The sequence below is a fragment of the Neovison vison genome, chromosome 4 (genome assembly GCF_020171115.1).
Source record: "Neovison vison isolate M4711 chromosome 4, ASM_NN_V1, whole genome shotgun sequence".
NCBI lineage: Eukaryota > Metazoa > Chordata > Mammalia > Carnivora > Mustelidae > Neogale > Neogale vison.
Genome location: NC_058094.1, coordinates 39,090,745 through 39,113,259, shown reverse-complemented (window position 1 = coordinate 39,113,259; position 22,515 = coordinate 39,090,745). Strand labels below are relative to the sequence as shown.

The 22,515-nt window shown below is 43.0% G+C and overlaps 1 protein-coding gene across 2 annotated transcripts in view; it reads left to right on the top strand.

The window, feature by feature from the left end:
* LAPTM4B (lysosomal protein transmembrane 4 beta) overlaps positions 1–22,515 on the top strand; it is an 83,614-nt gene that overhangs the window by 17,548 nt on the left and 43,551 nt on the right. For both annotated transcript variants that reach the window (XM_044245236.1, XM_044245237.1), the window contains exon 2: positions 16,988–17,099. In XM_044245236.1, the coding sequence (XP_044101171.1) occupies positions 16,988–17,099 (112 nt within the window). The remainder of the gene's footprint in view (positions 1–16,987; positions 17,100–22,515) is intronic.

The following is a 22,515-nucleotide window of genomic DNA, read 5'->3' as shown; positions in this document are numbered from 1 at the left end:
CACTCAGGCACCCCAACTTTTGTCTTTTAACCTTCATACTAACTTCATAAATGATTAATCCACCACATTTACTATGTATTTACCTTCCCAGTGAGATTTATCATTTCTTACATTTTCTTGTTTCTAAGTAGTACCTGTTCTTTTTTCTTCAACCTTTCTTGGGAGGCTGGTGTAGTGACCATGAATTCCTTTAGTGTTTGCTCACCTGGAAAACTATACATCCCTTCACTTCTGAAAGATAACTTCACTGTGTAGAGTATTCTTGGTTGGAAGTTGTTTTTCTTTCAGCACTTTGAATATATCGTGCCTCTGTCGTTTAGTCTGCAAAGTTTCTGCTGAAAATTGCTCATAGTCTTGTGGGGGGGGGTCCCTTGAATGTAACAACTTGTTTTTCTCTTTCTACTTTTATTTTTATTTTTTTAAAGATTTTATTTATTTATTTGACGCAGAGAGAGCGAGAGAGAGATCACAAATAGGCAGAGAGGCAGGCAGAGAGAAAGGGGGAAGACTGTTTGACAGACAGAGATCACAAGTAGGCAGAGAGGCGGGCAGGCTAAGAGGAGGAAGCAGGCTCCCTGCCTAGCAGAGAACTGATGTGGGGCTCGATCCCAGGACCCTAAGACTATGACCTGAGTTGAAGGCAGACGCTTAACCCACTGACCCACCCAGATGCCTCTCTTGCTGCTTTTAATACTCGGTTTTTAAGGGATGTTAAAATAGCAGGCTCTTTTAGGTGGCTGAAAAACTAGAAAGGATGTGTTAGAGTCCTTCAGATATGATGTGTAGAAAATACCAGTTTCCACCATCAGTCTCTCATTGGCTAAGGCTGTGGATAATATGGCTGGGGATTTCTATCAGTTAGTGAATGATACATCTAGACTTGACATCTAGACTTTGTCCATCTGAATTCAGGAATCAAATAGATTTGGGTAGTGAGGAATACTGAATTTTTGAGAGATGCCCAGTGAGCTCTTTTTACAAAGCATAGGTACCCTCTGCCACCACCTAATACAAAGGATCAAGGGTAGCTCTATAAAATATTGGCTGGGGAAGTTATTTTTTAAATTGAAATACAATTAACATACAGTGTTATATTATTTCAGGTGCACAGTATAAATCAAAAATTCTGTACATTTCTCAGTATTCAGCAAGATAATGCCCCTTACCTATTTTGCCCATTCCCCCACCCACCTTCCCTGTGGTAACTACCAGTTTGTTCTCTGTATCCAGTGATAATCTAATAAGTTTTTCAGCTTTTGTTGCACATTATGATAGATGTTCTGCAGGATGTTTTAAAGATACGTTGGCCATGAAATAAAGATTGCCATCAAACCTGTCATTAATATCAACTTCTCCGGGACCCACTCTAAATATATCTAATTAAGTATTAAAGTATTAAACGTGAGTTTTGCACTGTGATGTGTATTATGTTTAACTAAATGTACAACGTACTTATTTTGTTAACTTACTTTGAATCTTTGTCATAAAGGAAGAGGCTACATTTTTCTCTTCTCACCTTGTCCCCTTTGGGGCAGGTACATTATTGTCCATAAAAGGATGTTCATAAAAGTAGTAGGGCGCCTGAGTGGCTCAGTCGTTAAGAAGTATCTGCCTTCGGCTTTGGCGAGGATCCCAGGGTCCTGAGGACGAGCCCTGCATTGGACTCCCTGCTCGGTGGAGAGTCTGTTTCTCCCTCTCCCTCTGCCTGCTTCTCTGCCTACTTGCGTTGTCTCTCTGTGTGTCAAAAAAATAAGTAAAATCTTTTAATTAAAGAAAGGGGTGCCTGGGTGGCTTAGTGGGTTAAAGCCTCTGCCTTTGGCTCAGGTCTTGATCCCAGGGTCCTGGGATTGAGCCCTGCATTGGGCTCTCTGCTTGGCAGGGAGCCTGCTTCCTCCTCTCCGCCTGCCTGCCTCTCTGCCTACTTGATCTCTGTCAAATAAATAGTCTTTAATAAAAAAAAAAAGGATGCTAGTAGAAATAATACGTGAGCTCTAGCAGCACAATTTACTACTTTTTACTTCTCTCCCAGATGCCTTGGCTCTTAGTAGAGTTTCTGGAGCCTTAAAAAGAGTTCTTAAAAAGCTGTAAACTGGTTAAGCTATTTTTACTTGAAGAAAAATTAAGTGAAGATCACACTTTAGTTGCTTTTAACAACCTACTAAAGGTTTAGAGTTGCCTGTTGGCAGTTGGAGCTTCCAAGGGAAAATTATTTCCTGGGAAAATGTGAGCACCAAAAGATGCTTAAAAGAAATACACATTTTTATTAGTAAAAATAAGTTTGAGCTCTTTCTTTTTTTAAGCTTGAGCTGCTAAAATTACATAGCACTAAATTAGTATTGAATGATTTGAATAGTTAAATAACTTTATGAAGACCATCTGTTGAGTCCAGCTTCATAGAAGAGATAATATTCAGGGCTAAAAATATCAGGTCACCAATCTGAGTCAGTATGTCTTCTGACTGGGCTTAAAGAGAAGGGTTTGCTTCTTGATAGACCTCTGTTGAGACCTCGGTTTGTATTACCCCAATCTTGATCTAGCACTGCTAGTCTAGGAGTTTTTTTTTTTTTTCTTCTTCTTCTTCCCTTTTAAGGTATCATTGGATTTTTTGATATCTGTCTCTTTTGTGTTATATTAATTTTAACCTTTGTATTTGTTATGGTGTGGCTAGAATTTTGTAACAGATTTCAAATGCAGTACTTAGGATTGATGTTTCTCATGTAACATTCAAGGGTTGGTAGGCTTTTTGTTCTATGAGGTCACTCAGAGACCTCTTCTGCTGCGGCACCTGTGCCATCCCAAATGCACGGATTCCTTCTCTGGGTCTGAGGAGGCTACGTCCTTTAGCCTTGTCTGCATGGCTGGAAACAGCTCACCAGTGCTGTGTTTTCTGACCTGCTGGAAGGGACAAAGGACACCTGGAGGACAAGCAACTTGGTTTTTTTTTAAGGATGTGAAATGGAAATGGCACACATTGCTTTCACTTACATTCCAGTCGTCCAGAGTAAGACCTATGACCTAACTGCAATGGAGGCTGGGAGATGTTATATGCGCTGGACATTTATGTATCCGGATAAGCCTATGACTGTGAAAGAAGGGAGAGCAGATTTGGGGGATATCTACTAGTCTGATGTGCCCCTGAAGGGTGGCCTAATTTTTAAGATCCTGTTGCCCAGTGGGCAAACCTGTACTGCCTGCAGGATGCTTTCTTTAATTTCCAGTCTACAAAGCGGTACTGGTTGGTTCTCAGTACTTCAGCTTTCCTCTCCAAATTAGGAGTTAATAATACTAAAAATAAATAATCATAAATTGTTACTAAAAAGTATCACAGAACACTTTAAACAGGTCATAAAAATAGTTATGACTATGGAAAAATCTAAGTATACAAATGCAAATGCATTTTTCCCAAGGTGTGCTGCACTAACGGGGTTTTTAATGGGCTGCATAAGAGTTTTTAAAAAGACAAAATGAAGGCCATACAAATAGCATTTTCTTTTTTTTTTTTTTTTTTAAGATTTTATTTATTTATTTGACAGAGAGATCACAGTAGGCAGAGAGGCAGGCAGAGAGAGGGGAAGGGAAGCAGGCCCCCTGCTGAGCAGAGAGCCCGATGCGGGACTCGATCCCAGGACCCTGAGATCATGACCTGAGCCGAAGGCAGCGGCCCAACCCACTGAGCCACCCAGGCGCCCACAAATAGCATTTTCAGTGTGAAACTGCATATGGTCATCTATATCAGACATAAAAGGCAGCTAGCTTATAGATTAGAAAACTGTTCATTGTGCTTCTGGGTTAAGGAGTTCCCATCTTGGAAGAAAATAATTGCAGGAAATTTAAGCCTAGACGTTAACGCTGATACCCAGTTTCTTCCCTCTTTCCCTCCCTCCTTGCTTCCTCCCTTGTCTGTTAACAGATTTTTTTTTTTAAACTGTGTGTTAGGAAGTGTGCCGAGTGCTGGGGGTACAGTGGTGATTCAGCATAAACCCAGACCTTGCCAACATCCAATCTGTGGTCTAGTGGAGGAAATAAGTATTAATCAGAATTAATAGAAATAGTAATCATACGAGTGAATATTGGCATGTAAGGGTGACGAAGATGGTAGAGAAGAACGTGTGGCCTTATGATAAGGCGTGTTGGAGGGTTTGGGGATGGGAGTGGAATAGAGTTGGAGAGCCTGATGATGGTCTTTGTCTTTAGCTGCAGTAGTCAGTCCGCTGATCATCATGGTGCTAACATACCCAGATTTAGTCCCGTCGTTTTCTGTTTCCCTTTCCTTTGCTGCCATCCTTCATGTGGACTGCATTGTTGCTTACCCATTTTTCCTGTCTGCTCTTGGAAGTTACACTCTGTTTCTGGGATTTTGGTGGTTCACTCAGGAAATGTTGACATGTATAATTGTCTGAAGTTAATAATATTGTCACCTTTCGGGGAGCCTGGGTGGCTCAGTGGGTTAAGCCACTGCCTTCGGCTCAGGTCGTGATCTCAGGGTCCTGGGATCGAGTCCCGCATCAGGCTCTCTGCTCAGCGGGGAGCCTGCTTCCCTCTCTCTCTCTGCCTGCCTCTCTACTTGTGATCTCTGTCAAATAAACAAATAAAATCTTTAAAAAAAAAATATTGTCACCTTTCTTTTGAAGAAGTCCATCAACTCCAGTCGTGTGTGTGTGTCTTATTTATCTATTTATTTAAAGAGATTTATTTATTTATTTATTTATTCGGCAGAGATCACAAGTAGGCAGAGAGGCAGGCAGAGAGACAGAGGGAAGCAGGTTCCCTGCTGAGCAGAGAGCCTGATGCGGGGCTCAATTTCAGGACCCTGAGATCGTGACCTGAGCCGAAGGCAAAAAGCTTTAACCCACTGAACCACCCAGGCGCCCCTTGATACTTTTTTTAAACTAAAAGTAGCAATATCGGATATTGACATCTCCTTCAAGAACGTTCTGTTGCCTAGATTCATAGTAAAGAATATTTAAGACATACACTTTAATAAATGCTTCTTTCCATATATAAACAGTTCAGCATTATGGTTATAAAACATGTCTAAGAGATGGTTAGACTGTATCATTGCAGGTGATTTTAATTTGACAGTAAAGACTTAAAGAGGTTAGCTCCCAGGTTATACTTAAGTAGCTTGTTTTCTAGAATTCCAGGCTGTGTTTCAACTATAGAAGTATATGTTTTTTGTCTCTCAATTTTTTTAAAGATCTATTTATGTATTGGGGCAGGTTGGGGGGTAAAGGGAGAGAGAGAGAGTGAGTCTGAGTCCTTAACAGACTCTGCACTGAGTGCGGAGCCCAGCACAGCTCCATTTCAGGACCCATGACCTGAGCGGAAACCAAGAGCAGGATAGGATGCTCAAGCCTCTGAGCCACCCAGGCGCCCTTGTCTTTAATTTCTTATTTGTTTTTGCTTGGGGATGTTTTGAATATATTGCTATTTTGTTAGAAGATTTTAACTCTATAAAGTACAATATAACAACCCTGTTATTGAATTGGATGCAAAATTTATAGTCTAGTGGGAGTCTGTTACAGACTCTGCACTTTGATTAGCGAAGACCTTGCATTTATGTGTTTCCCTCTCGTGAATCGCTGCAGGAATCAAGTGTCCTTGTATATATTAAAACTAAACAGGGAGTAAAGAATATAATCACTTCAAACAGTCTTTCAAAGCATATTTTATGGTAATCCAGGTTGTTGGAATAGGATGGTTACAGATAAGGACTAACAGACCTAATGAAGAGAGCCAGTCAACACAGAGACTGTTGTTTGATGTACAAAAAATTAATTAGCCATTTTGCACTTTATATCTTGTCTTTTCCAAATGCTAGTCTTCTGACCCTTTATTTATTTATTTTTTTAAGATTTTATTTATTTATTTGACAGAGATCACAAGTATGCAGAGCAGCAGGAAGAGAGAGTGGGGGAAGCAGGCTCACTGACCAGAGAGCCTGATTCGGGGCTTGATCCCAATACCCTGAGATCAGGACCTGAGCCAAAGGCAGAGGCTTAACCCACTGAGCCACCCAAGCACCCCCTCCTGACCCTTTAGTATGTGATACTTTTTCTTATTTCTTTTTCAAGATTTTTTTACTTTTAAGTAATGGTCTGTACCGAGTGTGGGCCTCTGATTTACAGCCTTGAGATCAAGAGTCCTGTGCTCCACTGAATGAGCTAGCCAGGCAACCTTGTGATACTTTGTCTTATGCAGAGTTTAGGTCTCCATAGCCTGTTCCAAAACAGGCTCCTGGCGAGGTCAGTCTCTTCATATTCAGAGATCAAGAATGTTCTTCAAGATGTAAAAGGGAGCATGCTTGTTCTCCTCAACCACCTCCTCCACTTCCAAGTCTCCCAGAGGCTCTTTGGACAGTATTTCTCTCTCTGGCCTCCTCTGGGGGACCAAACTTTGCCTTCTGTCCAATGTCCAGCTACTCATAGATCACATGGGCCCTGTATTCTGAGAGCATCAGATGACGCCTCAAGCCTGAGAGTGATGTTCAGAACACAACCAAGTCCATTCGGAGACTTGGGCATGCTTCCGCTGGGGTGCCAGAGCGGTTTCCTTTTGCTTGCTCTTACCGGCTTGAGGGTGGATAGCGGGAACACTCCCTTGGAAAGAATTCTGAGCAGGCGCCAGGGGATTGGTTGGCCCATTCTTGCCGCTGGAGTCTGTAAACTGGGTGTGGTGGTTACTAGATAAAGCCTGCCGTGGCATTCCTCATCAAAGATCAATGACTGAGCCTGGGCTGGGAACTCCGACCTTGTATGGGGTTTCCTCTGCTGGCCGAGCTCGCTCGTTTGTGGAATGGAATAATAGTTACACTTCATAGGGCAGCAAGACTGCTTCAGTGACAGAAGTTGGTATGTGTGGTGGTGGTGGTTTCTTGAGGAAGACCTGTTCAAATGATGGCACTGTGGGCTACAAGGTGAATCAGGAGGAGCTCCTTGAATTGGGGGGAAAACATTTTAAAAATTTGCCTATTAAAATGTGGCTCTAATAAAAGGTACAACTTCCGTTTTACTGCTTAACCTTTTCCCCTAACTGAATGTAACCTGGAGACAGCCCTTTGGTTTATTACAGCTTCAGCAGCGTAAAGCATCAGCTGTAATTATCATTCAGTTCAGAGGACTGACAAGAGTGGCTCGTTTTTATGTCCTAGGACTGTCTCTTGATACTCAGTTCTTAGTCATTTAGTCTGATACCCTAAAATTATTTGTGCTGTAATCTTTTGTCTCTCAAGATTTCCATAAGTCTGTTACATTCTGGTGTTAATAATGTCATCTCCCTGTGAAGTCTTTAGTTTCTCCCTGAGCGAGTATAGCAGAATTCCTTTTCTCTGTGAAGGGAACATCCAGTTTATTTGACTGTCGCCCCCACTAGACCGTAAGCTGCCTTGTGTTGGCCATATGTATGTGATGCTTAGCATAGTGCTTGGCCTCTATTTCTTGCCTAATACATCATTTCTGAACAACTGAATGAATTATTTAATGAATGGTACTGCATTCTGCATTTTACTTGGCTGTTGATGTGTTTACTCCACCAAACTACTCGTACTCTTTGGGGGCAAGGACCACGTGTATAGCCCACTCTCAAACAGAGCATTGGGGACATAGTAGGTGAATTGATTTAGTCCATTTCTTAGGGAAATAGGATTTCACCAAAAATCCAGAATGTATTACCACAGTTGATGGAATTGAAATAGTAAGTGTCAGAAACTTACTTCAGTATCAGAAAAGGACCATATAGATGGTGTGATTTGAACATGAAAGCATGCGTGGATCAGAGTTCTAAAATTAGATTTAAAGGTACTTCAAATACAAAGTTCAAACCTTCATTTTGTTTTGGTTTGTCTGTTGATGTTGGACCCAAGTGAAAGGCACATCTGCCATTATTATCTTTTTAAAATTATTATTATTATTTTTAAAGATTTTATTTATTTATTTGACAGAGAGAAATCACAAGTAGATGGAGAGGCAGGCAGAGAGAGAGAGAGGGAAGCAGGCTCCCTGCTGAGCAGAGAGCCGGATACGGGACTCGATCCCAGGACCCTGAGATTATGACCTGAGCCGAAGGCAGCGGCTTAACCCACTGAGCCACCCAGGCGCCCCCAAAATTATTATTACTTTTTAAAGGGGGTGAGGGGCAGGAGAGAGTCTTAAGCAGGCTCCATACCTAGCACTGAGTCCCAGGTGGAACTCAGTCTTACAAACCTGAGATCATGACCTGAGCCAAAATCAAGAGTCAGACTAAGCCACCTCAGTTGAACTGACTGAGCCACCCAGGTACCCCTGCCATTATTAGCTTTAAATTTTTTTTCAAATATTGGAGTATAAAAATTATCCAGCTGGGGCGCTTGGCTGGCTCAGCTGGTGGATGGAGCATGCTAGTCCTGATCTTGGGGTCATGATAAGTTTGAGCCTCACGTTGGGCATTGAGATTACTTAAAAAAAAAAAATTTTTTTTTTAATTTGCCAATTATCTGAAAACATCTGAATATAATCTATATATATATATTTTAAAGATTTTATTTATTTATTTGACAGACAGAGATTACAAGTAGGCAGAGAGGCAGGCTGAGAGAGAGGAGGAAGCAGGCTCCCTGCTGAGCAGAGAGCCCGATGTGGGGCTCGATCCCAGGACCCTGGGATCATGACCTGAGCCGAAAGCAGAGGCTTTAACCCACTGAGCCACCCAGGCGCCCCTAATCTATATTTTTTATTTTTAACTATTTTTACTGTATTGCACACATTCAGAAAATGCACCAAATACAAACAACTTGGTTATTGCTAAACAGTTATGTAAGTCTGACTCTTCTCTTAAAGGTTACCCTAGAGATGACAACATAAACCCTTGACTTTTTTTTTTTTTTTTAAAGATGTTTATTTATTTACTTGACATATCACAAGTAGGCAGGGAGGCAGGCGTTGGAGGGGCTTGGGAGCAGGCTCCTCTTTGAGCAGAGAGCCCGTTGCGGGGCTTGATCCCAGGACCCTGGCTGGGATCATGATCTGAACTGAAGGTAGAGGCTTAACCCAAGGAACCACCCAGGTGCCCAACCCTTGACTTTTTAAAACATCCCATTAACTGGTATTTTCATCCACTTCCTGGGCAATGCAAGGATTTAAGATCAGTTCAGTTCCCGTTACTGGCTCTTGATTTATATGCTGTTACCGATTTTGAATCTGTTACTGTTTTGCACCTGTAAGTCTTTGTTACTGTGTTATCAATGTTCACAATTGCGAATATAATTACCATTTCTGTTATTATTCTTTTTGTACATCTTCATTCTTTTTTTTTTTTTAAAGATTTTATTTATTTATTTGACAGAGAGAGATCACAAGTAGACAGTGAGGCAGGCAGAGAGAGAGAGAGAGAGGGAAGCAGACTCCCCGCCAACCAGAGAGCCCGAAGGGGGACTCGATCCCAGGACCCTGAGATCATGACCTGAGCCGAAGGCAGCGGCTTAACCCACTGAGCCACCCAGGCGCCCTCATCTTCATCCTTTTCTCTGACATCATTTTTCTTGTGCCAAAGCAATACCCTTCAGTGCTTTCTTTACTGCTAAACTTTTGGTAACACATTCCCTCAGTTTTGTCCAAAAGGATAACTCATTAATTTTCTTGCATTTTGTCTAATGGGCTAAACTCGTCGGCTGTGTTGATATGGCTACTGCAGTTTTTAATTCTAGAGCCTCTTTTTTTTTTTTTTTAAATTAAAGATTTTTACTTATTTGACAGACAAGATCACAAGTAGGCAGAGATGCAGGCAGAGAGAGAGAGGGAAAGCAGAGAGCCCAGTGCAGCGCTCGATTCCAGGACCCTGACTGAGATCATGACCTGAGCAGAAGGCAGAGGCTTTAACCCACTGAGCCAGCCAGGCGCCCCTAGAGCCTCTTTATTTTCAAATCTATCCTATCTTTTTTTTTTTTTCAGTGCTGCTAGTTCCCTTCCAAAATTCCCCTTGTATTTTTTCTTTATCTCCTCGATTTTCATAAACATATCCACTTTAAAGGGCATGCTCAGTAACTTCAGTGTTAAGAGTACTTATGTTTCTCTTCTCTTCTTTTTGCTGATTCTTGTTCTGAGAGTCTTGTCTTTTCCTGTCTGCTGTATTCTGATTATCTTTCTGCACCAGGATTTTAATAGTTGTTTTTTTTTTTTAAGATTTTATTTATTTATTTGACAGACAGAGATCACAAGTAGACAGAGAGGCAGGCAGAGAGAGAGAGAAGCAGGCTCCCTGCTGAGCAGAGAGCCGGATGCGGGGCTTGATCCCAGGGGGATCATGACCTGAGCCGAAGACAGAGGCCCCAGCCCACTGAGCCACCCAGGTACCCCCTTTAATAGTTTTTTAATAGGGGTCTAGCACCTGGGGAGTGGCTTAGTCCAGTTTGAAGACTCAACTGATGCCTGGGGTATTTCTGCCTCTGCTGGATCTTGGACCAGTAGTCTTCACTGCCTCATTAGCTCTCATGCCTTTTCACAGGCCTCCTCACAGGCGTGGGTATTTCATCCAGATTTCCTAGTTGTCCTCAGAGAGAAATTGGTTTGTATTACTTACTTTGCATTATCAGAAGTGGCAGTTTCCTTAATTACTATTACTTCATTTTTACTCTGACATTTCTCTCCTGAAATATCTATTTCCAAGATTTGACCTGAATGCCTAGCCAAATTTACTTGTTGGTCCTCTTCTAATAATAATGTTTTATAACATTTTATATTAAAAATATTTTTGAAGTTTTAAATAATTATTCCTAACTCTAAAAGCAGTTTATGTTCATGTTAGGCACTCTGGAAAATACCCCAAAAAGGTACAATGGTAATTAAAGCTACAAGTTCTCTGCAAACCTAGTATCTGGTTTATATATAAAATTGTATGTTTAGTGTTTTTAGTCTGTGATTTATATATGTGAGCATATCACATATAAATCATAGAATTGAAATAATAACTTTTAAAAAAAGATTTTATTTATTTATTTGACAGAGAAATCACAAGTAGGCAGAGAGGCAGGCAGACAGAGAGGAAGGGAAGCAGGCTCCCTGCTGAGCAGAGAGCCTGACTCGGGGCTTGATCCCAAGACTCTGAGATCATGACCCGAGCTGAAGGCAGAGGCTTAAACCACTGAGCCACCCAGGTGCCCCAAATCATATAACATTTTTATATTTTAGTTTTCATTTAACATACTATGAACATTTTTTATTGTTAACACTTAGAAATATGATTTTTGATGCTTAGGATTTTATTATTTGGTAGCAGTATTATTAAGCCATTCTCCTACTTTTGTTTCATGTTTTCATTATAGATAAGTATATAGTCATTTTTGGACAGCACTTTCTGTGCGAATTTCTGGTGGTTGTGTAATTATTATCTCAGTGGGTTTGAGTGTTACTAAGGTTCTCTTATTGAGGCTTTTAAAAAATGAGCTGATAATTACATTTAACATTTTCAGTTGTTTAAATGAAAGCTGTAGATATCACTGTTCCTTTATTTTTTATTTTTATTTTTTTTAAAAGATTTTATTTATTTGACAGAGATCACAAGTAGGCTGAGAGGCAGGCAGAGAGAGAAGGGGAAGCAGGCTCCCTGCTGAGTAGAGAGCCCTACACGGGGGCTTGATCCTGGATCCCAGGACCCTGAGGTCATGACCTGAGTCTAAGGCAGAGCTTAACCCACTGAACCACCCAGGCGTGCCTCATTGTTGCTTTAGATGTGATATATGCTTTAAGGTTAAAGAGCATTTTTGATGCCTGGAGAATATACAAGGGCCTAACCATTTAAGTAATTGGACAGAAGTTGAATTTATTTACATATGGAAGTAATCATTGTCAAGAACAAGGAAAAAATATGGGACACCATGGGAACACTTTGTAAATAGAATGGGAACAGTTTGTACACGACCTACCAAAACAGACTAAGGAAGTCCAAGTGTAAGTGAACATTAGCTGAACAAGATCATAAATATGCCTGCTCTTTGTTCTACATTTACATCAGTGGTGGTAGTTATATAATCTGCTCCTGGCAAGTCCTGGCATCATGTTGGTTCTCATTTGGGGTGACATTTCATTTTTTTTTTTTTTTTTAAAGATTTTACTTATTTATTGTAGGCAGAGAGAGAGACAGAGAGAGAGGAGGAAGCAGGCTCCCTGCTGAGCAGAGAGCCTGATGCAGGGCTCGATCCCAGGATCCTGGGATCATGACCTGAGCTGAAGGCAGAGGCTTTAACCCACTGAGCCACCCGGGCTTTCTAATGAAAGTTTCATTCTGTGATGAGAAGAGCATAGTGGTGACTAGTCTTCTGTGATTGGTAATCCCCTTATCATCACATCTTTGTTCTATCAATATCCCCTCTCTCTGGACTATTTTGTGAAGAACTAGGGCAGCTGGAAGGGCAGTCGGCCCCAGGACTGTGGTCTGTGGCTCCTGATGGCTTGTGGTACAGAGGAGATAACAGTGAGCAGAGCAGCTGGGGCACAGCCGGGGCCAGTAACCGGGGCCTACTGTGGAGCAAGAAGAACATTGAACCAGTGGCCAGAGCTCTGCTGTTAGGAGAGCTGGGAGGTGTGCAGACTGAGCAGGGGAGAGCCGGAATGTCGCCAAGGCTGGGCATCAGGTGGTCAGAGCAAAACTGAGGGCAGGCCTGGGCACCAGAGGTGGGCTAAAAGCAAGTGGAAAACATGATTCTTTGGACATCCTGGAAGTATTTTTCCAGCACAGTGTGTCTAAAATCAGCCTCCCCTTCATCTCTCTGTGATCTCCCTTGTATCTGGTAATAAGGTATATCCCATTGGCCAGCCTTGAAATCCTGAAATCCCGAGTTTTGTTGGCATCCCATCATCTTCGCATTAGTCGTTCATGGTGGCTCTGCCTCCACTTGCAAAGGCCTCAGCGTTCCAACTGTGGCTCTCCCTCACTCGGACCTGAGATGAGGTCACTTAACCTCTGAAAGTTAACCTGTGTGACCACAGTCTTGAGAATTGGAGGGAAGTGGACAAACTCCTTGTGACCCCTCAGCCCACCACTGGTGCAGTGCTCTGCAGCTCCCGGCCCGCCTCCTGCTTCGCCTCCCCACCTCTTCTGGCTCGGTCTTCCCAACCACAGGACTCTGATCGAGGCTCATTCCAGCTCAGAGAGCTTCGTGGCATCTTCATTAATGATGAGCAGGAAGCCCCAGGCTCCTGTCCTGCTCCTGAGGACTCTACTGTCTGGCCTCAGTCTGCATTTCTTTCCTTTCTTACTTTCTTCCTTTTTTTTTTTTTTTAAAGATTTATTTCAGAGAGACACACAGCTAGCGAGTGTGAGTAGGGGGAGGGCCAGAGGGAGAGGGAGACAAACAGACTTCCCTTGAGCAGGAAGTCTGATGCAGCGCTTGATCCCCTGACCCGAGCTGAAATCATGAGTCCCCTGCTCAACCAATGGAGCTACCCAGATGTCCCCCACCCCCACTCCCGCCTCCACCCCCTGCCTGCACTTCTGTTCTCATGCCCTTACACTTAACTTGGTGTGCTGTGTCCAGCCGCATCGAGCTACTTTGCCACATTCTGTACAGGCCCCTATCCAAGCGTCCCTACTCAGACTTGAAGGTGCTCTTTCCCACACTGCTGTGGTTCCAAAATCTCGCTGTCTTTCCAGCCACTGTCCACGTGCTCCCATCTCTGCTGCACCTCCCTGGGCCCCTGGTCTCAGCCTTAGGCTTCAGTAATTCCTTTCTCTGAGCTTCCATTCGTCTTCGTCTGGACTCTCGGCACGCTTACTGCTGTATGTTTTGTGGTATTGGGGCACATGACTTACAACCTCTCGTATTCGGAGTCCTGGTGAATTCTTCCCGAGTGCTTAGCACAGTGCCCATCTGTTGCAGTCGGTACTGTCGTAAGTCAGACGGGCATGGGGATGGTAACATGCTGACGAAGGGCTGACCGATGCTTTCTCCACTGAGTATTCTTAGCTCTGTTGGCGAACACGAGTTGACCATGTATGCCTGAGCTTTTTCTGGGCTCTCAGTTTGTTGCATTGGCCCATGTGTCCGTTTTATGCTAGGGCTACGCTGTTTTGATGACTGTAAATTTGTAATAAAATACGAAATCAGGAAAAAGACAAAACAGAAAGAGTCGATGGGTGCTTTGGAACTAAAAGGACAGGAAAGCAGCAGCGTCGCACTGGCCCCGATTGGCGGACAGCTGGAGTTCCCAGCCAGCCACAAGCCTTTTTGTGGTTGCTGTTGAGCTGGGAAGAGGCAGTCCAGCTGACTTGAGTGGCCGTTATACGCCAGTCACCCTTCTAGATGTTTTACTTGATTGACTCATTTGAACCTCAGTCAGATTGCATTCTTCCCTTTCCTTAATTAACTCTTTATTGGTTCCTTGTTAACACTTAGAATAAAGTCCAAGCTGTATCAGTAGCCCTGCAGCCCTAAACGAGTCCTGCCTTTCCTTAACAGGACGCCTGTGCCCTGCCTCCTCACTCCACCCATCCCTAAGGCTTTGCCTACGAATCCCAGGTCTCTCTGTCTTTTCAAACCTTAAAACTCACCTGTTGGGCGCCTGGATGGCTCAGTGGGTTAAGCCACTGCCTTCGGCTCAGGTCATGATCTCAGGGTCCTGGGATCGAGTCCCGCATCGGGCTCTCTGCTCGGCAGGGAGCCTGCTTGCTTCCTCCTCTCTCTCTCTGCCTGCCTCTCTGCCTACTTGTGATCTCTCTCTGTCAAATAAATAAATAAAATCTTTAAAAAAAAAAAAACTCACCTGTTAAGGTAGCTGTGAATTTGCTGTTTTTGTATGGTGCCTTTTTCAAAAACACATTCCTTAGGTGGTTTTATCTGGTTTTATTTCCATCCATAATCTTTGGACTGTCTTTTGCAGAGACAAGAGTACAGAGGGAATGAAATGCCAAGAAAACTGGACAGTGTGTATAAAAGCTCACTTTGCCAAATATGACATGCCGCTTGTGGGAGTGCTCGTGCCTGCCTTTAAGCTGTAGTTGTGTTCTGAAAAGCTTTCTTCAAGTCGAGTTCAGATAACCACACTCCCTTAAGACGGGCTGTGAAGTTTCTTGTATCTCTGAAGGGAAACAAGAAACTTCTAGTTCTAATAACCACAGTGGAGAGGGAGATTGGTGGATAGCAGTAGGGTGGACACTGACTCGTCACTATCTACCCTTTTCTGCCTTAAAAAAATTTTTAACAACATGCTTGCATTTATTTTTATTAGCTTTATATATATGTATGTACATAGAGATACATGTATATATGTATTAGTTTTACATATATATAATGTATGTATGTATACTCTGTGACATTGCTATTCATTCTCATTATTTTAATTTTTTTTCAAAAAGCAGTCAGACCATATGAGACAGTTTGGGAAAAAGAGGAAGAAAAATAATTATTCCAAATCCTACAATAATTCTAAAACAACCACTTGGTATTGCCACTGAAAAATGAATTCTGGGGCACCTGAGTGGCCCAGTCAGTGGAGCATCTGAGTCTTGATTTTGGCTTAGGTCATGATCTCGGTCTCCTGGGGTCAAGCCCCATGTTGGGCTCAGTCCCCAGCACAGAGTCTGCTCTTCCCTAGCCCCCTCCTCCATCCCACCCTGCTCTCCCTCTCAAATGAATGGATGAATGAACCGTTTGGTGGGGGGGGGGAGAAAAACAAATTCTGGGGTAAAAGAAATTCTGGGGTAGAACAAATTCTGTTTCATAGAACAAACAACCTGACACTCCCCCTTGAACCTTTTCTGTAAATAGGTATACCAAATACAGATTTTATGGTAGGATATGCCTATATTTACTTTGTTAGTAAATGAATTTCCTCCATAATCTTCATGGTTATTCATTTTCTCCTCCCCATTTTCTGAAGAGTAAAACTCCCAGTCGAGTCTCAGGCCTCCCCTACGCTATCCCCACTACTGCCTCCCAGCCCCGCCACAGCTGGTACACCTGCCCACAGCGGGTACACGTGCGCAGCATGCAGCAAGGGCAGTTAGGAAGAACAAAGGAAATAGAAATGCAGGAGTAGAAGAGCCAGAATTTCCCAGTTGGTCGGATGTGGGGATAAGGAAGATGGTAAGCCCAAAGATGACCAGGTTTCAAGTATAAACAGGAGGTTAAGAGATTGGGTTTGGGAATTAAAAATCCCTGGATTCAGATCCCATTTCTGCAGATCGTTAGTGGTCTGATCTTTGGTAATGTTCTTTACCCCCAAGCCTCAGTTTTCTCGTCTATAACATGGGGATAATTTAGTGCCAAGTTCACTAGGTCTTTGGACGGCTTAAGAGAGAGACTCCAATTACAGCACTTACCGTAGTGCCCAAGTGTGTTCCACTTTAAATTATTAATGTTGATGGTATTTTTTTTTTTTTTTTTTTTTTAAGATAGAGAACCTAAAAAGAGGAGCAGAGTTGGGAGACGGTGAGGGAAGGTGATTTCCGTTCAGACTATCTAAGTTTGAAGTACCCGAGGGACGTGTGTATTCTGCGGTATCTGGAAGGCAGAGCCTTGGGCCTGGGGTGGAAAGGGGCTCACCTGTGCTGCAGTGGAGGGTTGGATCCTGGCTCTGCTGCCGTGGTTTTGTACCATTCTCTGACTCTTGTGTCCTAGCTGGTCTCAAAACTCACATTGTCTGACGCTGTGGAAATGTTGGATCACCTGGAAAGACTTGTGGTTGCTTATCAGAGCGCACTTGGCTAACTGGAGTCTGTGTGTGTTCCCCACCTTGTTGGGGCGTCAGGACTGCTGTGTGCGTCCGGATGGGCTGCTCACCTGCTCTAGGGTTTCCACCCCCAGGCGGCAGGAGGGGAAATCTGCCTGCTGGCCACAACCAAGCCTGCCCTTCCCTGGCTGCTGCCTGGATGTCCGCGGGCACCCTGAGGGTGCTGGGGGGGGGGGTGGGTGTCCTAGGGTTGGGTGGGAGGACCCTCTGCTGATGTTAAGTTCCATGTGGTCAGTTTAAGTTCTTATGATAGGGACCATTTCCTACGGCGCTTATTTCTCTCCCTGCAGGTCATCAATGCTGTGGTGCTGCTGGTTCTGCTGAGCGCCCTGGCGGACCCGGACCAGTACCACTTCTCAAGTTCTGAGCTGGGAGGCGACTTTGAGTTCATGGATGATGCCAGTAAGTACATCAGATAGCAGCTGTCGTCGCTCTTCTTCGGGTATTTTTCAAGGGCGGGGAATCCTGCCGCCAGGCCTTCCTGTTAAACTACAAATATTGATTCGTGGGCCCATTTGAACTGATACTTCCCTTTCTTTCCATCGTTACAAATCAGCTCAGCAGATACTTTCGTGCTGCTTGTGCTCTGCTGCTGTTCTAAGTACAGGAGTCTAAGTAGATGTCTCTTCTTTTCCTTTTTTTTTAAATTAAATTTAAAAAATTTTTTTATAAACATAAAATGTATTTTTAACCCCAGGAGTAAAGGTCTGTGAATCGCCAGGTTTACATACTTCACAGCACTCACCATAGCACATACCCTCCCCAATGTCCATAACCCAACCACCCTCCCCTGACACCCCCTTCCTACCCCCCTACCTTACATTAACTTTCTTTGTTTAAAGAAAGTTAATTTTTAAAATTATTGCTTTGTTGTTTTTTACCCTGGGCCTTTTTAGCCTTCTTTTAAAATTTTTCAAAATTTTTTAAAAAAAGATTTTATTTATATATTTGATAGAGATCACAAGTAGGCAGAGAGGCAGGCAGACAAGAGGAGGAAGCAGGCTCCCTGCTGCATAGAGAGCCCAACGCGGGGCTAGATCCCAGGACCCCGGGATCATGACCTGGGCTGAAGGCACAAGCTTCAACCCACTGAGCCACCCAGGTGCCCCATAGCTTTTTTTTTTTTTTTTTTTTTTATAAATAAGATTTTATTTATTTGTCAGCTACACAGCGAGAGAGGGAACACAAGCAGGGGGAGTGAGAGAAGGAAAAACAGGCTTCGCCTGGAGCAGGGAGCCCAACATGATGCTTGGTCATGTTGGGATCATGACCTGAGCTGAAGGCAGGTGCTTAATGACTGTGCCACTCAGGTCCCCCCACCTTTTGGCCTTTTTAAGAGGATGGGGAGTAAATGGCAGGAAGCAGGGTCATAAGGATCATGCATATCTATCTCGTTGTGTCTTCTCTTATGTTTCTGTATTTACCTTTTTTCTAGGAGATGATCATTCTCTGTTCTAGAAGCTCTGTTGCTCATTATTTGGTGGACTTGGGCCTTTTTCCAATAAGTAGAAACATACACAGGAATGTGGATGTGCAATAGACCAGGAGGAGCCTGGCCTCCTCCAGCTTTAAGGTCATAGACACCTGAACATTTTATAATTACAGTCATGCTGTGTCCACACTGCCTGAAAGGGGCAGTGTTATGCATAATCCCAAACAAAAGATCATGCGAATGTAATTGTCATTGGCTTTGGAGAACTGTAAATGCATTTTAAGAAAAATGTTGGGGCAAAATGAGTAAGGTGGGGAGATAGTGACTCGCGATGCAGTTTTGGGATAGACTGGGAACATTCAGGAGACTGAGGCTTGTGGATTCTGTTCCCAGGGTGAGAACATCGCTGTTCAGTGGCTTTTAGTAATTCAGTGGTTATGCATTGATGTGTGTTATGCAGTTCTCTTTCATTTCTGAGAGGAGGATGCATTTAGGAGACTGGTGCGTGAGTACAGAGGTCTGGAGACTAGTTCGGGGGTGTTTCCCTGTGATCCAGACTGCACTGAGGATGGGGAAGAGGGTGGGTTTTGGAGGTAGGATTGATAGACCTTGTTAGTGTGGGTGAGGAAGGGAGGGAGGAATCAGATGATCCCTGCTTTCAAGCTTGAATAAAAGACTGATCGCTAGGGGGAAGAGAGTCTGGGTTTGGGAGATGAGTGCTTATCTAGGGGAGGGAGCTTGGCTTTGAGTAACTCAAGAGAGGTGGTTAGGAATCTGTACTCTGAAGCAGAAGACCTTAGTTTGAATCCTGACTGTGCCATATATTAAATGTGTTAACATGGGGCTAGTCAGTTACCTTTGTGTGCCTTCCATTCCCCCACTGAGAGATAGGGGTGATCATAGTATCTGTCTCGTGGGATTGTCGTGGTGATTAAATCAGTTAGTACATGAAGAAAAACAAACAAAACAAAACACATAGAATGGGATCTGGCCCATAGTAAATGCCAGTATATTTTGCTCTTTTACTAACCATTCTTACTCAGGTATGTTGCAGCTAAAACACGAGCTGTGGAGAGATTAAAAAGGTGGTTGGGTATGTGACTCTGTAAGCAGAACCCAGATGTCTGGGCTGATGTAAATTGAGGACATCAGCCTAGAAATGGTATTTATGTTAAGGACATAGTGAAGGGGAAAAGGAAGGAGGTACCAGATTGAGCCCTGGAGGAGTCCCATCGGTAGAGGCCAGAACAGGAGCCTGAGAGCAAACTGGTAATGAAATAAACAGAAAACCAGGAGATGCTTTTCTTTTCTCTTTTCTATTTTTTTTTCCTTCTCTTCTCTTCTCTCTTTTCTCCTCTCCTCTCTCCTCTTTTCTTTTTGTTTCATTGAAGATTTCTTTATTTTAGATTTTAGAAAGAGGGAAAAGAGAGAGCATGAATTGGGGGAGAGAGGAGCGCAGAGGGAAAGGAACAAGCAGACTCTGTGCTGAGCATGGAGCCCGACGTGGGGCTCAGTCCCATGGCCCCGAGATCATGACCTGAGCCAAAACCAAGCCTGCTGAGCCACCCAGGCGCCCCCAGGAGATGCTTTCTGTCACCTTCACCACCCTAGCTTTGTGATCTATACTAAATAGTCAGGACATTACATTCTCCTGGGGTGTGGGACCTTGTCAGACTGAGACGGGACTTCTGCTATAACATCGCTCCTTCTCATGATTTTGAATAACCCATGGATTCTTCCAAAAAGGATAATGAGTCCATTAATATTAAATTAATATCTCTGCCTTCCTTCCCCTGAGCTAAAAGACTATGTAAGCTATAGACATAATGTTTGGTTGACATTTAAAAGCAAACTATCTTTCGCTGTTTCCAGTAGCGGGTTTCCATTTCTAAAGTAATTGAGGTTAGAAAAAGAAGTTTTAGGGGCGCCTGGGTGGCTCAGTGGGTTAAGCCGCTGCCTTCGGCTCGGGTCATGATCTCAGGGTCCTGGGATCGAGTCCCGCGTCGGGCTCTCTGCTCAGCGGGGAGCCTGCTTCCCTCTCTCTCTCTCTGCCTGCCTCTCCGTCTGCCTACTTGTGATGTGTCTGTGAAATAAATTAATAAAATCTTTAAAAAAAAAAAAAAAGAAAGAAAAAGAAGTTTTAAATGATAACAGCTATAGTGTTCTCTGAATCATATAGTAACACTATATGCCTTGATCTAATTTCAAGAGATTAAGCTGGGTAATGAGTCTCTGACAGTATAGGCTTAATTTAGCTGACTTAAATGACTTGCTAGTACTTAAGAGTTTAAAATAGTGGTTGTTTTCTACTGCCCTGGATATTCCAGTGCATTGGATGTTTCTCTCATATGTCATATATTTAAAAGAAATGAATGAAGAGTTTGTAATTATTGTTAGGACTCTATCAGTCATTTAAGTCACATGTTATAAAAAGGTACAGAAGAGTGGATAGCAACTTGAGTCTTTTTTTTAACTTCTTTGCTTACATTCCTTTTCATATGGTTAGATCGACCCCCTTCCCTTTTTTTTAAACAGGACATTTTATTTTATTTCTTTTTCTTTTCTTTTTTTTTTTTTTTTTTAAAGATTTTATTTATTTGACAGACAACAGCGAGAGAGGGAACACCAGCAGGGGGGTGAGAGAGGGAGAAGCAGGCTTTCCATGGAGCAGGAAGCCCGACTCGGGCTCGATCCCTGGACCCTGGGATCATGCATGACTTGAGCCAAAGACAGACATGCTCAGTGACTGAGCCACCCAGGCGCCCCTGGATCTCCTTTTTTAAACAGAATGATATTTATTTGAGAGAGATAGAACATGTGCATGTGTGCAAGAGAGAGAGCAGGAGCAAGGGAAAAGGGAGGAGAAGCAGACTTCTTCCTGAGACTCCCTGGGACCATGACCTGATACCAAAGGCTAATGCTTGACTGACTGAGCCACCCAGGTGCTGTGCAACCCCTGCTACTGTAATGTGGAGCTTGAACTCACAACCTTGAAGTCAAGACCTGAGCTGAGATCAAGAGTCAGATGCCTAATCCACTAAGCCACCTAGGTGCCCCATCTCCTTTTTAAAACAAATTTTTTAGGTCAGAGTTCATTGTGTTGTTTTTTTTTTTTTTCCCAATTTATTTATTTTCAGAAAAACAGTATTCATTATTTTTTCACCACACTCAGTGCTCCATGCAAGCTGTGCCCTCTATAATACCCACCACCTGGTACCCCAACCTCCTACCCCCCCCGCCACTTCAAACCCCTCAGATTGTTTTTCAGAGTCCATAGTCTCTCATGGTTCATCTCCCCTTCCAATTTACCCAAAAGCACATACCCTCCCCAATGTCCATAACCCTACCCCCCTTCTCCCAACCCCCCCTCCCCCCAGCAACCCACAGTTTCAGAGTTCATTGTGTTTGACAAGCCTTTCTATATTTAACTCACACATGGATAGAACTAAATAATTCTTGAAATGGGTACAAGCAATTGCTTTAAATAGCAATTTTAAGTTGATATCTTTTTTGGAGTGGTGGTGGCGATCTGCAGATTTTATCCAGGACAGAGCGGGAATGTGTTCTCACTTTTTTCCATATGGTATTTTCCTAAAATGATATGGTAGAGTAAGATTTATTGTTTACATCAAAACGAGGCATATGGGAGAATCCTCTGGGATAAAGAAAGAAAGTAGGATTTCTTCTTTTAAAAAAAAAATTGGCCCTTTAACATTTGTATTTTTATATATGTTATATGATGCAAAAATATTAGTGATAATACATACTTCTAATTTATAAATAAATATTTTTATGTCCCCCCCCCAAGTTGTCTACACTAAGAAAGAATGAGGAATTGTCATAGGTTGGAGGAAACTAAAGAGACACAACTAAATGTAGTACGAGATGCTGGATTGGATTCTGCAACAGAAAAAGGACAATAAAAGGGAGACATGATAAGTTCACACAATTTTTGTAGTTTAATTAAGAGTACTATAAAAGTGTTAATTTCCTGGTTGTTTTTTTTTTAAAAGATCTTTATTTACTTGATAGAGATCACAAGTAGGCAGATTATCAGGCAGAGGAGAGGGGGAAGCAGGTTCCCACTGAACAGAGAGCCCAATGTGGGACTTGATCCCAGGACCCCAAGATCATGACCTGAGTCAAAGGCAGAGGCTTTAAACCACTGAGCCACTTGGGTGCCCCAAGCATCTGACTCTTGGTTTTGGTTCAGGTCACGATCTCAGGGTTGTGAGATTGACCCCTGAGTTGGGCTCCCCACTGGGTGTTCAGTCCACTTGGGATTCTCTGTCTCCTTCCTCCGCTGTCTGTATCCCCTGCAGCACATGCATGCCTCTTTCTCTCTCATTAATTAATTAAAATCTAAGAAATAGGGAAAAAAAAGAA